The sequence below is a fragment of the Podarcis vaucheri genome (genome assembly GCF_965113315.1).
Source record: "Podarcis vaucheri genome assembly, chromosome: 15".
NCBI lineage: Eukaryota > Metazoa > Chordata > Lepidosauria > Squamata > Lacertidae > Podarcis > Podarcis vaucheri.
The window spans coordinates 44,949,688-44,966,519 of NC_138753.1; the positions used below are offsets into that span (position 1 = coordinate 44,949,688).

The 16,832-nt window shown below is 46.0% G+C and overlaps 1 protein-coding gene and 2 long non-coding RNA genes across 6 annotated transcripts in view; 2 read left to right on the forward strand and 1 right to left on the reverse strand.

The window, feature by feature from the left end:
* The window catches only part of PPP3CC (protein phosphatase 3 catalytic subunit gamma), an 86,555-nt gene extending 78,261 nt beyond the window's left edge, over positions 1-8,294 (reverse strand). For 3 of the 4 annotated variants that reach the window (XM_082200481.1, XM_082200479.1, XM_082200478.1), the window contains exon 1: positions 8,131-8,290. In XM_082200481.1, the coding sequence (XP_082056607.1) occupies positions 8,131-8,185 (55 nt within the window). In that variant the 5' untranslated portion in view covers positions 8,186-8,290. Of the gene's footprint in view, positions 1-8,130 lie in introns of all 4 variants that reach the window. The other variant, XM_082200480.1, reaches the window with a different exon arrangement.
* A 340-nt stretch (positions 8,295-8,634) lies between these two features.
* Positions 8,635-9,492, forward strand: LOC309519642. Its single transcript, XR_014213923.1, has 2 exons — positions 8,635-8,887; positions 9,264-9,492. It is a non-coding gene; the product is annotated as an uncharacterized lncRNA (long non-coding RNA).
* Positions 9,493-14,794: 5,302 nt separating this feature from the next.
* On the forward strand, positions 14,795-16,214 carry LOC309519763. Its single transcript, XR_014214008.1, has 2 exons — positions 14,795-15,040; positions 15,419-16,214. It is a non-coding gene; the product is annotated as an uncharacterized lncRNA (long non-coding RNA).
* The last annotated feature ends 618 nt before the right edge of the window (positions 16,215-16,832 follow it).

The following is a 16,832-nucleotide window of genomic DNA, read 5'->3' on the forward strand; positions in this document are numbered from 1 at the left end:
GCAGCGGAAGCTGGAGCAGTAAGCAGCCCGGAGAGTGAGCCAGGTCCCAAAGCCCGCCGAAAGGAAGCGGAAGGATCAGGGGGGTCAGCGTCAGAGGAGAGTAGAAGGGAGGAGTCCCAGGGGGGCAGAAGGACCCAGAGACGTAGGGAGAGGCGAAGGAGGTGGAGCAAGGCTAGGGTATTAAGCTGGTGTGCAAGAGGCGGGGACTCAGATGGGTCTTCGCCGACCTAGGGCAGAAGGTGTAGAGCTGCACGCTGCAGTTCGGAAATGAAACCTGTAACTCAATAAAGACTCTTTTAAAGTGGACGCTGTGTGGCGTGGTCCTATGTGAGCTGGGACCTGGTAGCAGCTCTGACACATATATAATCGCAATTCTGTCCTCATTTCTAGCTATAAATCTAGGGTCTAAGATCTGCACCGAGGTGAATGGTTAACAATGTGATGTAAAAACAGTGCTATAGAAACAGTTTGGCCACAGTGACATATGCCTTAGTTATATCCCGTTAGAATTACTGAAACACGCTCTACCTGGGGCTGCCTTAGAAAGGTGCTCAGAAACTTAAAGTGGTTCAAAAAACTGCAGCCAGATTGTTAGCCAGGGCTGGCTGTAGGCAGCATCCCAGTCACTCAGTACAACAGCTCCCCTGGCTACTGGTCTGCTTCCAGGAACAATTTAAAGTGCTGGTTATGACATTGACCACTTATAAATGCCATCTCCAACTCCTCAAAAAATTCCATCCACGGGGTCTCTGGAAAAAATTATATATCACTTGGGAAGACAGGCAAACTAATGTCAGTGTACTGGAAAAAGCAAAGAACACCAGTGTTGAAGCAATGATTCTTCAACATCAACTTTGTTGGACTGCTCATGTTGTTCGGATGCCTGAGTATGGCCTTCCAAACAACTACAGTCATACCTTGGAAGGCAAACAGAATCCATTCCAGAAGTCAGTTCAACTTCCAAAACGTTCGAAAACCAAAGCGCAGCTTCTGAGTGGCTGAAGGAAGCTCCTGGGTACAGCTGCATTCTGTTCTGAACTTAAGAATGGAAAGTGAAATGCTGGTGGACAGCAAAAGAGGTTTAAAGACACTCCCAAGTGTCTTTAAATAAAAATAAATCTTTAAAATTGAAGTATAAGCACAGATAATTGGGTGGGAAACACTGGCCTGTGAGTGCTCCAATTGGAGAACAGCCTCTACCAAAGGCATCATGGACTTTGAAGAAGCACAAATTCAGGACAAAAGGAAGAAAGGAGCTAAGATGAAGGCACCTATGTCCCCACTGTGGAATGACATGTGGATCCAGAATTGGCCTCCACAGCCACTTGCAGACACACCGTTAAGACCGTGTTCATAGAAGACAATCTTACTCGGCTACAAGTGATCACCAAAGAAAAAGAAGAATACAGCATAGGCCCAGGCTATTTGAAAGAGCTTATTTCCTCATATGATCCTGCCTGGGCTCTGAGATCTTCCAGGGAGGCCCTTCTCTCAGCCCCACCACTCTCACAGGCACACTTGGTAGGGATGCAGGAGAGGGCCTTCTCGGTGGCTGCTCCTGGACTTTGGAGTTCCCTCCATAGAGAAGTTTGATAGGCTCCCTCCTTGTTGTCCTTCCACTAGCAGGTGAAGACTTTCTTGTTCCAACAGGCTTTTCGGAACTGACTGCTTTTAATGAAAGGGCTGGTAATTACCGTATGTATATGTTTTAATAGATCTGATGATAGATAGATAGATAGATGATTGATAGATGATAGATATAGATAGATCTGATAGATAGATATAGATAGATCTGATAGATAGATGATTTTAATTTTATTAATGTTTAACTGTTTGTTAATGATTGTTCCCCTTCCCTCTGTCATAGCTATTCCTATTTTTTTCTGTAAGCCACCTTGAGTCCCTGTCAGGGGAAAAGGCAGGAAATGGGCCTTTGGGCATCCCTTTTGATTTTCAATGACCCTCAGTATGACACCACTTTAACCGGTATCACAAAATGTTTCAGTTTTGCCGCAATGTTCCTAGAAAGGGTGGTCTAGCACTATAGCATTCTAAATTATGGAGCAAAACTAAGAAGTAGAGTCTAAATCTGATTTATACAGTGGTACCTCGGGTTAAGAACTTGATTCGTTCTGGAGGTCTGTTCTTAACCTGAAACTTAATCTGAGGTACCACTTTAGCTAATGGGGCCTCCCGCTGCCGCCACGCCCCCGGAGCACGATTTCTGTTCTCATCTTGAAGCAAAGTTCTTAACCCGAAGTACTATTTCTGGGTTAGTGGAGTCTGTAACCTGAAACGTCTGTAAGCTGAAGCATCTGTAACCCAAGGTACCACTGTACCTGCTACCTCTGTAAATCCCTTTGTGTTGTGCCTAGATTATAAACTCAAGACCATAGGTCTATTTATTGATCATTGTTAAGGCTCTTTTTGGACTGAAGACCTGTGTATATATACTTCAAATCAATCAAACAATAAAAAGATTCCAGCTCTGTGCTGAGCAGCTGGGTGACTAGATGATCTCCAATATCTCTTCTGACTATGATTCTTTGATTGGTTCTAATATCTGGGACTCCCAACTCAATCAAGAGCCCCTCACTGGTTATTTGAAATGACAGCAAATGGAAACTTGGTGTTATTGCTCAATCAAGTATGCTCCAAAAAAGCCATTTTTAAGCTCCATTGTAATATGGAACTATATTTTAGGTGCTCACTAAAGGTCTGCTGCATTACAGAAAAGGCCGTCAGAAAAGTTTAAAAACTAAAACTCACTAGCTAAGCAGTGGCACTTGGAATAATTTTGGTTTCAAACGTAATTGTTACAGTAGATGTCTTATAACATCAATTTATGATACAGCATTTGCCTATAGCAGCCAAATTCCAGTGTTTTACAATGAATTACTGGAAGCCTACTATAACTGATAAAAAATCAAGCCTTTCATATTTCGATAATTAAGCTATGACCAAGCAAAACCCAATACTTTTACAAGTTTACAAAACTTACAAGTAAAACTGCTTTGAGATGTTGCAGCATGGATGGAATTTCAATCTTCTCTCATCCGCTTTTGCACAATTGCATATGAAAACCAATACCATGAGTAATCTAATTTGAAGAATATATCTCATGTTTTATAAGTGAAGGAGTTATACACAAAAGTGCCCTTTTACGGTAAAGGGACCCCTGACCATTAGGTCCAGTCGTGGACGACTCTGGGGTTGTGGTGCTCATCTCGCTTTACTGGCCGAGGAAGCCAGAGTACAGCTTCCAGGTCATGTGGCCAGCATGACTAAGCCGCTTCTGGCGAACCAGTGACTATGTTTGCATGTCACTGTAAACCATAGTTAGTGCCAAGATGGCTCCTGCTTTGCTCCTCCCCTAACAGACCACATTTCCTAACTTAGTATTACAGTACATCTGAAATGAAGATCATGGTTTCTTTCCTTCTAAACAAACCATTATGCGAAGCCAGGGGTTGTTCTGGGGTTTTCAACTGTGGTTTCAGTGCAACAAACCACAATTCCCAGGTTGGATGTAATGCTTATTGCTCTATCTTGTGCTCTTGTCCACCTTGTATGTAAATGTCTCCTCATGCAATCATCTCTGATTTGCAGACAGTTGGGTCAAAGACAATGCCTGTAAAAACACATGAAAAGTCAAACGGATTAAACCCTGCCCTTTCAGACAGTTTTGCTGTGCACCAATGTGGCTGGAATTCAGCACACACTAACCTAAAACCATGGCTATCATACACTGAGATTGTCATAAGACAATCCATAAGGAGATGTTCTTTTCTCACCTGGAGGAGGGCAGTTACCAACTGGGGAGGAAACTCCATACTCATGGTCTATTCAGTTTTTAAGCCCCATGTTTGAAATGAATGGATGAATGAAGACAGTGGCTTTATCATCTGGCATTACTAAACTTATTTTAACTTGGCTTACATATGTTGCTAGTCCTTTGCATTTGTGAGTTTCTGCAACTGTGCTAAGGTTCCACCAAATTTCACAATTGGTTTGGATGTATAAATAGATTTAGGTGTCCACAGGACTAATGGCGGGAAGGGAGAAATCAGCATTAAGTTTCTTATTGAGATGCTTTCTTCTATTCAGTGTTCAGCAAGTCAGATGTTTTTAGTGTCAAGTTTGCAAGAATTACATCAAGGTTGTAGAATCAGTTCTGTAAGAGTCAGATCCCAAAAACCTCCTCAGAGATATTCCTTCATATTTTTTAAAATAAAGACAATGGCAAAACAAGATACTGATCCTCAGCATGGAATTTTCTAAGGTCAGTGCTTGGAATGAGAAATGTGAAAAGGGGCCCAAGTAAATTGATGGGGGCAGTGTTGGTTTTCAGAAAGGATAGAAATAGCATAGCTTAAAGAAGATCTAATGTTTGCAAAGTCACTTGCAAAAATTAATATATGGAGCAAATACAGTCTTGTATATTTTATAAGACGGACATTTTCAGTCCAGAAAGTGATCAAAGTCTGGCTTTCTCCCCAGAACTCAAATGTAAGTTTAGCAGATACAGTAAATTACCTTGCAATCATTTTGCCTTAAAAGAAATAGAGCCCCGGGCATCCAAAATTACTTCAAATAGGGTCTGCTGCCAACACTGGAAGGAAGGAGTGTGAACCAAAACACTCATCACATTGGAACTCATGATGAAGACAGAAACAACATTAAGATGCTTCTATATCTCAAATGCTGCTTCACTCATTCCGCACTGTACACTTGTATAGTGACTTTTTTCTCATTGAATTCTGGAACTACTTAATATACTAGATCGGAGTGGCAAACTATGGTCCCCGAGCTGGATCAGGCCCAGCAGGATTCTAAATCTGGCGCCCGGCAATTGCCCAGGTGCTACAGAGGAGTGAGCAGCGGGGGTGAGATCGTTTTGGCTCGGGCGGCTCCATGTGGTATGTAGCCTTGCTGCAGAGTCAGGAATTACTCGGGGTGGGGAGGGCCTTTCCTGGGAGGGGCTGCGCGCAGGTGGGCGCCAGAGACCCCAAGTCCCTTTCCGTCGCAGGAAACATCGCAGGCGCCGCCGCTCTAGCTGTTGCCGTCTCAGGAGGCAGAGATGTGCGTACGGCTTCTCGGGTTGGGATCCCTCAGCTGGGAAGGGAGGCTTCGCGCTGCCTATCAGAGCAGCCCCAATCCCATTCCTACTTGTGTGCAAGCAGGAGGGGGTGGGGATCTCTCTACTGGGGCTTTTTTAAAAGCACCTTCCCATGTGTGCCTCAAGCTTCACCTGGCCGCTCTCTCACCCTCATCTACTTTTTGCAGAAGGTGCTGTGCACTCCATGTTGCAGCAGCTTTAAAGAAGTCCTAGTTTTTTTTCTTCCTTTTTCTGAGTGTGTAAAGGTCAGGGGTGGATATGGTCAAAGGGGTCTCTGGGGGACTTGGGAGTCTGCCTCCCTTTTTGCAAGAAGGCACCTGTGTTGGTGGTGGCTCAGGGTTTACCCAGCGCCAAAGCCCAGTCACACACACCTGGTGCCGCTTCTCCGGAGCCACCATCTCTCCTTAGCCTCAGCCGTTCATTCCCCTCCCCCCAAAAATATAGTCCAGTCTCCTGCTGAAAACGTTTGCTGACCCCTGCATTAGACATATATCAGGCCACAACTGGTCATAAACTTATTGACTAAAGTTAATTATACTGCAGTCTATTTCCCTCTCCATTTTCCTTTTACAAGCAGTTAGGCCAAGAGTTGTCAACTACCCCAGACCACCAAGTGGGTAAGTGGGTGGGGATTTGAACACATATATCTCTGGTCCAAGTCCAAAATTCTGTCTCTCCAACACCACACAAGAGGCTTCCAAGCTCCAAGTTCACATCCTTAGAGCTCAATCCTGTGCATGCTAACTTTGAAGTAACCTCTATTGCATTCAATGACACTTATTTCCAAGCATGAATGCATAGGACCAGTCTATCAGGTATTGTATTCTCCTATGGTCTTACACAAAACAGCTCTCAGAGTCACATCAAAGCAATTACCGTACTTTTCCATAAGACTATGTTTTATTCTTTAAAAATCATGCTAAAAAGCGGGGGTTGTCTTGTACATGGATGGTGCATAGGGTGGACGTTTGATTGGTTGCTGCCATGGCTGTCAGTGGCTATTGTGCGTGTTATTGGTTGCTGCGTCAGGGACAGACAGGAGGCGGATTTAGCGACGCGTGTGGGTGAGCGATTTTCGGCAATCCCCCCCCCCAAAAAAAAGCTCAACAACTCTGGGCAATCCTCTACAAAAAAGTTCAACAACTCTGTGCCATCTCCCCCCATTTTCTTAAATTTGAGTCCCCCCAAATAGGGGCGTCTTATACATGGGGGTGCCTAATAGACAGAAAAGTACGGTAGTTAGTTCTTGCCACTCTTAAGCCATCCTCTGTTTACACAAGCAAGGTGAATACAACAAGGCTCAATGGTAGTATTTCTCTTTCTCCCCACCTCTAAATTCTTTCAATGAATGTTGAAGTGAGAGCTCCAAATTCTATGGTAAGAACAAATAAACATACTCAAGATTAGTCTTGAATTTCTACTACTCACTCATCAGCAGCACAAAAAGTAAAGTGTAAAAAAGTGTTTAAAAATCTTCATAAGCATATGAAAGGAAGGAGGGGAGACTGGGGATCAGAAATAAAAGTGGAATGGGGGGGTCCTTTATCTGGAATTCTGCACCTATTGGCCAACTACAGCATTACTGCAAGACCCCATCAGCTCAATAACAATCAACTATCTTTCAAAATACTGTTTACCAGAGGTGAGCACCTTGTATACAATACAAGCATTCAAACTGGGACTTGAAAAACAGATAACAATAGGAGTCTTGGAATAATGAACCACAACACTTACAAGACAACAAGGCAGAGATCTAGTTAACACCTGCAACAGAAGAGATCAAAGCTAAACTGGCTGGTCATAACAATTTCTGATGTCCAAGTTCTCCTAGTACCTGCATTGCTGAAGTTGTTTATCTTGAACAGCTAGCAGGGTGCAGCGTGCACATTTAAACAAATGAGTGTATGAAAGATCTTTTCCCAATACGTGGGGTATGATAGCTGGCATCAGATTAATTAGGACAGCTAAATCTACATTGTAAAAGCCTCCCACTAATCCAACAGCTTCTCGATTAACATTTTGCCCTCTTGCTTATTAACTGTTTCCAGTATCACTGGCTATTTTAAAACAGCATGTGCTGTTTCAGGCACACAAATGGGGGAGGGGGGTTTAGGTGGTCACTGACCATTAAATTAACAAGCATGCTGAAGCAAAGCTGGAAGGTTTAAAGAGTAACAGCAAAGAAAGGTTGCAGTATGCCTGTAAGCACCATAGTCAACTGGTAATGGGGACCTGATGACCCCGCCTGAGCGCACGCACACACACCCATCCCAGCTGTTATCTGCCACACAGATTGTTTTCACATTTTGCTCCTATGTACCCATTTAACAGCTGCACAAACACCCCACAAGGACATGAAAAAGAAAAAGGTTGCTGTAAGTAGCACAGGGCTTTGAAATGTCACTGTCACACAAGGGTGTCACCACCAGCCCTCAGTCCGGTCTCTATGCAGCTCCCTAGTTCTGCATCAGCCCTTCCTGCCCCCCTAATTTATCTCACAGCTCCGGCTCCTTGTTCCTCCTCACATCCTCGCAGTGGACTCCCCAGAGGGAGGCAGGCGGGCGGGCGGTCTTTTCCCTCCACCCAGCCCATTCCTCGGCCCCCCTTGCAGCTCCCTTGCCTGAGACCTCCCACCCCCGCATCTCTGTGCTTTGTGGCTTCGACAGATCAGCCCCATCCAGGATCAATAAGCTGCCCCATTATCCCCCACCCTGAGCAATGGGGAAACTGCAGCTCTGTGGGGCGAGGGACCGGCTGCCCTTCCGCCCCATCGCTACGGGGGGGGGGGTCTGGCAGCTGCCGCCGCCGCCCGCCCCCTTCCCCGCTGCCCCACAGCGCAGGCCGAGGGCCGCCCTTCCGCCCCCATCGCCAGGGGATCCTGCAGCTCCTCCTCACGAACGATTATTGCCATTAATCCCGGCTTATTATTCCCATTCCCTCAAATGCCCCCCGGCAAAAACGGAGCGAGGAGGCGGCGAGTCCGCCCCCCCCCGGAGCCCCCGGCCCCTCACCCTTCACGATGCGCTCCGTCGTGGACAGTTTGCTGCTCTGGGCGCGCCCGGACATGGTCCCGCCTGCCCCGTCGCGGCTCCCGGGACCTTCGTGCCTCCCCGCGGGAGGGGCCGGGACTCCGGCGGCGGCGGCAGCAACGGCAGCGGCTGAGCAGGCCCGGGCGGGCGGGCGGGCGGGCGGAGGGAGGCGCGGACGGGGGAATCCTCTCAGTGCCGCGGCGGCGGCTGTCTCCACCCGAGCCCCCCGAAGCTGCCCCTACCACGCATGCGCGCTCGCTCTCCCCCGCCCCTTCTACGGCACACAAGGCGCAAGCTGTCAAGGCCGCCGTCTCTCGGCGCCTAGCGCGCAGGCGCAGGCGACCCCCTCGCTCCTTCCCGGCTCGCTCTCTCGCCCGCCCCCGCCAGCGCGCACCCAGCGCCGTTACGCATGCGCCCAGCCACCCGGCCTGGGCCAGCCGCCCCCGTGGTGATTGGCCTCGCTCGCGCCTGCGCGGCGGCCGGAGCGGGTTCCTTGGGTCACGTGATGAAGCTGCGGCCCCGGGTTTCCCCTCCCTCCGGCCGCCATTTTGAAGGGAAGCAGGGTTGCTAGGAGACGCGCCGCTGGAGCCGCGAGGCAAGCCGCGCTCGGAGGGCCTGGCCCGAAGCCGGGCGCCGCTCTCTGTCTTTGGACCCGGGCGCGCGGCGCTGTGCTCCTCGTTCTGCTCCAGGCCCCTTTCCCAGAGCCCCCGGGGGCCCGGCTCCTGCTCTGCCGCCCGAGGTGTGTCTGCGAGAAACCCCGAGGCTTGGCTCCGAGGACGGAGACCTGCGCGTGGAACTTGCGGGGGTTGTTCTACTTTGGTTCAAGGCTGCTGGCAGTCCTGTTTGATAGACGCTCGAGGAGAGAGTTTATATATTACATATATATATAATTGCACATATAAGAAAGCATGGGAGCCAACTCCTAGGGGTCTCCAGCCCCCCATAAAATATTTGAGGGAGCCCCCCTTGATGTGTGTGCACCATGTCATGTGGTCGATTATGTGGGGCAGGAGTTACCTCTCCTCCCCCCCCAATTTTATTCAAGTTGGTGCCCCTGTAAATAAGCATGTTTAGTTTACAAATTACTGGTTTCTTGTGCTTTATTCATTGAATAGGCTGATGCAACCATGGATGTGAGGTACACCATCCAGATCAGATTGAATCTGACTGCTACTGGTGGAGAGTGCTTCCGTATACATAACACAAATGCACCAAATTGAGAATCAAATGCTGAGAAAACAGGATCTAGTCCACAAATGGGTGCCTGAATAAGTCTACTAAGCTGTGAAGTGGGCTGCAGTCCACCAAAGCTTATGCCGCAATAGATTCAAGTCTTTAAAGTGCCATGAGACTTCATTTCTTTTGCTGCCGCAGACTTAATGCTGCTGCCCCGTGAAGATGCCTTTTGTGTTTGTGCTGTAACAGACTTAACAGGGCTACCCATCTGGAAAATGGCTTTCCACTTATCTGCTCCTGCTGACATGTATCAGTGGTAATTCCTTGTAACCTCACAGAGGTGGCATCTGCCCAAATGGGCTCTGGCTTAGCAAAAGCTTACACCAGCAATATTACACTGTGAGCTGTCACAGACTGCTGCCATTTTCCCTACAGCAGACTAACAAGACTATCCTATTCCCCTCTAGCATGGGCCACATTGAAGGAAAAAACCCAGTATCAGTTTCATTTAACAAAATTCATTTTGTTGTTGCGGGGGGAAACCTTCAGCTTTCTATGTGCCTTATTCTGAAATTATGTTCTTGTCTGATAGGAATAGTTTATTCAAACTCCTCTTCTACCTTTTCCTTCCATTTCCGATCTGTTGTGTTTTTTTGGCTTTTTAGCTTGTCAGCCTTAGGACGCAGCCTCTCTCTAAATAAAGAAATGTGAGCTGCTCTGGGAATCATAATATCTGTATGAAAAGTGAGATGGCAGATAAATTAATAAATAAAAATAAATCCCAACATCTAATAGTCATGCTGTCCTGGGCTTGATCCCTTCCCCCTTTCTTTTTTGTTGTATACACACACTACATTTAAAACGCATTCAAATAACATTCCCTCAAAGAATTCTGGGTACTGTAGTTTGTTAATGTTGCTGTGAATTGTAAGAGTAAGTCCCCATAATTCTTTGAGGAAAAGAATATGTTTCACATGTGCTTTAAAATGCATAGTGTGTACATAGCCTTATTCTCGCTCCTTTGTTTGCCTTTGAAATAAGCCCTTTAAAAATAATTAGATTTAAACCTGAAGATAGCAGTCTCCACACTTAGTTCCCAAGGAATTATATATTGGGATGGAAAGTATGGAGTGACAGACATTTTATTTCTAATGCACATGCTTGTATGTGATACTATGGGCCCATGTAGTGTGTTTCATATATTGCAGCTAGCAAGGTTCATTTTGAGTTTTGGGCAACATGGCCTAGGGCACTCTGCAGGTCGTAGAGCACTTGCTTTGCATGCAACAGGTGCCATGTTTAGTCCTTAGCATCCCCAGGTAGGGCTGGAAAGGACTCCTGCCTGAATCCCTGGAAAGCCACTGCGAGTTAATGTAGACATTGTTGAGATGAATCAATACCTGGCTCTGAAATGTTCCTCCAAAACATCCCAGGTGATCTCAAGGTGTTGTGTGCTTCCAACTCCAATCAGCACCAGAGTAGCATGGCCTAGGGTGGTGGTGTTTAGTCATGTCTGACTGTTCGTGACCCCATGGACTAGAGCACGCCAGGCACTCCTGTCTTCCACTGCCTCTGGGTCCTCACAGTGCTGACTTAAACCCTTGCAGGGACTATTAGAAACGGCTCATCAGGTTTAAAGACCAGAAAGGTTGGCATAGGGTAAGGCATTCTTTCAGGTATTTGGGTCCCAGGCCATATAAATCACGCCTTTCCCTTAAAAAAAAAAAGCAATCTTGCACTGATTTCAAAAATGCAGATTGCACCTCTCTTATATACATACAAATATTTATTGTTGTTGTTTAGTCATTTAGTCGTGTCCGACTCTTTGTGACCCCATGGAACAGAGCACGCCAGGCACTCCTGTCTTCCACTGCTTCCTGCAGTTTGGTCAAACTCATGCTAGTAGCTTCGAGAACACTGTCCAACCATCTCGTCCTCTGTCCTCCCCTTCTCCTTGCGCCCTCTATCTTTCCCAACATCAGGGTCTTTTCCAGGGAGTCTTTTCTTCTCATGAGGTGGCCAAAGTATTGGAGCTTCAGCTTCAGGATCTGTCCTTCCAGTGAGCACTCAGGGTTGATTTCCTTAAGAATGGAGAGGTTTGATCTTCTTGCAGTCCATGGGACTCTCAAGAGTCTCCTCCAGTGCCATAATTCAAAAGCATCAATTCTTCGGTGATCAGCCTTCTTTATGGTTCAACTCTCACTTCTATCATCACTACTGGGAAAACCATAGCTTTAATTATACGGACCTTTGTTGGCAAGGTGATGTCTCTGCTTTTTAAGATGCTGTCTAGGTTTGTCATTGCTTTTCTCCCAAGAAGCAGGCGTCTTTTAATTTCGTGACTGCTGTCACCATCTGCAGTGATCATGGAGCCCAAGAAAGTAAAATCTCTCACTGCTTCCATTTCTTCCCCTTCTATTTGCCAGGAGATGATGGGACCAGTGGCCATGATCTTACTTTTTTTGATGTTGAGCTTCAGACCATATTTTGCGCTTTCCTCTTTCACCCTCATTAAAAGGTTCTTTAATTCCTCCTCACTTTCTGCCATCAAGGTTGTGTCATCTGCATATCTGAGGTTGTTGATATTTCTTCCAGCAATCTTAATTCCTTGGGAATTCGTCCAGTCCAGCCTTTTGCCTGATGAATTCTGCATATAAGTTAAATAAGCAGGGAGACAATATACAGCCTTGTCGTACTCCTTTCCCAATTTTGAACCAATCAGTTGTTCCGTATCCAGTTCTAACTGTAGCTTCTTGTCCCACATAGAGATTTCTCAGGAGACAGATGAGGTGATCAGGCACTCCCATTTCTTTAAGAACTTGCCATAGTTTGCTGTGGTCAACACAGTCAAAGGCTTTTGCATAGTCAATGAAGGAGAAGCAGATATCTTTCTGGAACTCTCTAGCTTTCTCCATAATCCAGCGCATGTTTGCAATTTGGTTTCTGGTTCCTCTGCCCCTTCGAAATCCAGCTTGCACTTCTGGGAGTTCTCGGTCCACATACTGCTTGAGTCTGCCTTGTAGAATTTTAAGCATAACCTTGCTAGCGTGTGAAATGAGCACAATTATGTGGTATTTGGAGCATTCTTTGGCACTGCTCTTCTTTGTGATTGGGATGTAGGCTGATCTTGTCCAATCCTCTGGCCACTGCTGAGTTTTCCAAACTTGCTGGCATATTGAGTGTAGCACCTTAACAGCATCATCGTTTAACATTTTAAATAGTTCAGCTGGAATACCATCACTTCCACTGGCCTTGTTATTTGCAGTGCTTTCTGAGGCCAATTTGACCTCTCTCTCCAGGAGTGATGGGAGTCTTCTTTATTTAGACAATTTCTGTTCTGCTTAATCTATAAAAGTGGTACACAGCAAACTGAAAGCAACAACAAATGTTACAACTATACACAACTATTAATACAAATTAATAAGTAATAAATGCGGATATAAATTCCTTCTTCTGACACATTTCCCTTTTCCATATCACCCATCCAGCCTGGCTTCAACCCAGGGCCCAAACAAATTCAAATATCTCTCTCTCTCGCTCTCTCTCTCTCTCTCTCTCTCTCACACACACACACATCCCGCCCTGAAATCTCACAACAAACTGGGTTCCTGGAACTACTGATACCACTCTAGTCTTTAACTCTCTAAGGTGGAAGCAAGAGCATGTTTAGACCAGGCCCCATGTCCATTGTAAGAGCAGGGGCAATACTAGTACAAAAGAGCATTCCTCTTACTATCTGAAATGCTGGACAGTATTTGCTGGTTCCACTATATTGATGTAGCAGTTACCTGAAAATGTGGAAGCATCCTTAGAACAAGCAATTGCTATTCAATGTAATACTCTACCATCTGTTAAATACTATAAAATCTACGAAAGCATATATATATATATATATATATATATATATATATCTGTTAAATATGTAAAATACATAGAATCCTAGAGTTGGAAGAGACCACAAGGGCCATCGAGTCCAACCCCCTGCCAAGCAGGAAACACCATCAGAGCACTCCTGACATGACACAAGTGTGCACATAATTCATGCTCTAAGGACATGGATTTTAAGACACAGTCATTGCTGCCATCTTTTGTTTAAACCATAGTACTACAACCAAAGCCAATTTCCTTATGGGCAGTAAATAACTACCGTATTTTTCGCTCTATAACACGCAGATTTTTTCTCCTGAAAAGGAAGGGGAAATGTCTGTGCGTGTTATGGAGCGAATGTGTGGTCCCTGGAGCCGAAAAATCAGACAAAAATCAAATCGGGCTTCACGATTGCTGAAACGGAACCAAGAGCAGGGAAAGCCCCTCCCCTCCAGGCAAGCAGAGGAAGTGGTTGCTTTCCTGCATTCTGCCTCAGGGTCTTACTGCCCACCCGCTCTGTTTCCTTGCTGTGTTTGCTGAAACGGAACAAAGAGCAGGGAAAGCCCCTCCCCTCCAGGCAAGTAGAGAGGAAAGCAGAGCGTCCCTCTAATTCCTCTCTGTGCTCCGGAGGGAACAATGTTTGCGAAGGGAGAGAGATTACAGGTTCGGCTTAAAATTCTGATTTGACTTCCTGCTTTTTGTTTTTGGGGACACACAGCATTCAAATATGCTTTCTTCAATTTAAAAGGATGAAATCCTTAAACAGTGTTTTGCCTGTAAATTCATGCGATCTGGAAGATTACAGTGTTGTGTACCTCTTAAGGGATGGCAAAGCTTAGGTTTCGCTGCTAAATAGTTCTTAATGCAGTTAAAATGCTTTCTTCTGTCAAGGCAATTAAAAAAAATAAATATCAGGCAGCCGGAAAACATGCAGATGGGAGGGAGAGAGAGAGAGAGCGCGCTGGCTGGCTTGTGTGGGTGGGTGGGTGGGTGGGAACTTTTGCCTTCCTTTCCTCACGTTATAGCCCTCTCCTGCATTCTTAGCCTTCTGTGTTTTTCCTTCCCTCCCCACTTAAAATGTGGTTACAAAGCATGGATCCACATGGATCCTCAGGATCTTTGCATTGGGTCACCCCAAATTCACCATCAGAGCACACAGCATGTCCATGGCTACAGCCTGCCCCCCAAAATCACGCACCCACTGTTGCCTGGGGCTGCAATGGTGCAAAAACGTGGTTACAAAGCATGGATCCACATGGATCCTCAGGATCTTTGCATTGGGTCAGCCAAAATTCACCATCAGAGCACATAGCATGTCCATGGCTACAGCCTGCCCCCCAAAAATCACGCACCCACTGTTGCCTGGGGCTGCAATGGTGCAAAAAAGTGGTACAAAGCATGGATCCACAGGGATTCTCAGGATTTTTGCATTGGGTCACCCCAAATTCACCATCAGATCACATGTCTGTGGCCACAGCATGAAGCACAAAAATGATACGTCCACTGTTTCATTCAGAATATTTTTTCCCTTGTTTTCCTCCTCTAAAAACGATGTGCGTGTTATGGTCAGGTGCGTTTTATAGAGCGAAAAATACGGTAATAATAAAGGCTGCAGAAATGGACTATTAAAGCTCTACCACTTTGTACACTCAGGTAATGCAAGACTGCTTGCTTCAGCACACTGGTTCCCTGTCAGTTTCTGAGCTCAGTTCAAAGCGCTGGTGGTTAGGAACATTGAAAGCCGACTTACACTAGGTCTTAGAAAGTAGTCCATCTAGCCTACTATTGTCTACACTGATTGGCAGGGCCTGAGGCAAGGGTAGTGATGCGTGGAACAATCTAGGTAAAGGTAAAGGTACCCCTGCCCGAACGGGCCAGTCTTGACAGACTGTGGGGTTTGTGCGCCCATCTCACATCTATTGGCCGGGGGCCAGCGCTGTCCGGGGACACTTCCGGGTCACGTGGCCAGCGTGACATCGCTGCTCTGGCGAGCCAGAGCCGCACACGGAACGCCGTTTACCTTCCCGCTGGTAAGCGGTACCTATTTATCTACTTGCCCCCCGGGGGTGCTTTCGAACTGCTAGGTGGGCAGGCGCTGGGACCGAGCAGCAGGAGCGCACCCCGCCGCGGGGATTCGAACCGCCGACCTTTCGATCGGCAAGCCCTAGGCGTTGAGGCTTTAGCCCACAGCGCCACCCGCGTCCCCCGTGGAACAATCTATTTCCAGTTAATTGCAGTTCTGAATGTGCTCCTGTCCATTCAGCCCTGTTTCCACATTAATCTGCAATGGTTTTTTTAAAAAATCCATCCCCAAAAATGCATTTGTGAACTTATTTTATCTCAAAAGATGCATTTTGACACATTCTTTGAGCTGAAAACTGCATTGCAAGATTTAGAGAAGTAAGAAATCTGAAAGATAACTATGTTTTGGCCTGCACATTAGGAGGCACAGGTCAAAGTCTTTTCTGCATTGCCGTGGGTTGGACTAGATGACCCTTGGGGTCCCTTCCAACTCGAAGATTGTATGATGCTATGAAAACCAGTTAATACTAGAATTTACAAAGACCGAATTCCTTAAGCCCCTCTAGGTAAAGGTCTTTGTCATCGGACCATTTTGACTGGAGTTTTGAAGTGTTGAGCCTGGTACATGGGATATACATGGCATCAGCTATGGTCCCCTCCCAGCAGCAATCTGCATGCCCACCACAGTCACCACCCAAGGCTTCCCTGTGTCTGTTCCTACCTTCTGAAGCAGGTAGCAGCAGGGGAGGCAGCTTTTTCCATTTGATGTCCTACTTTTGGAATACCCGCCCCAAAGAGGCTCACCTCTTCTTCAGTACCATTCAGACACCTTTTTATTCTCCCAGACCTTTAAGATCTTATTTTGCCCTTTAAAACCACTGTGACATTTTCTGCTATTCCTGGCTGTCTTCTGCCATTTTATTAAATGATTTTGTTTTATTATTAGCCTTCCTGAGAATGTTTGTGCCAAAAATAAATAAATAAATGTGAAATTAAAGAAACCCTTCAGGGAACTTGTTCATCACCAAATGCAACTTTCTAAATCTATTCTCTCAAGTGGGTATCTACAGGAATATTTTTCTCATTGTTCAGTAACAAAGCTGGGAAAATATTTTACATTTACAGGGACCAGAATCATCATTTTTAGGTGTCTAGGTAACAAAGCACCAGTGACTTTCTTCCAGGCTTCTCCTCTGAGTATCTAAGGGGGGGGGAGCACACTTCACAATATCATTACAGAATATAGTTTATTTATGGAATTTACAAATAACTTTACAAGTCATGTGTCATAAGTTATGTTCTTTGTTTCCACAAACTTTCTTACAACTCCTGAGTTATTCAAATACTGAGATGGGAAAATTATGTTAGAAAACCAAGCACATTAAAGAAACAAATACAAATTGAAGTTTGGTCAGTTTTGCTTTCTCTCCTCTCAAAACCTTTCCCCTCAAAGGTCAAATTATTCTGGCATAACCTACAGACATGGTACCTTCTCTTTCCATTCTTCAAAATAACATGTACAATAATGGCATCCACAGCCTCCTTAAGGTCCGTAGGAGTTAAGGCTGCAGTTCTACACACGCTTCCCTGAGAGCAGGCCCTACTGAACTCAGGAGGAC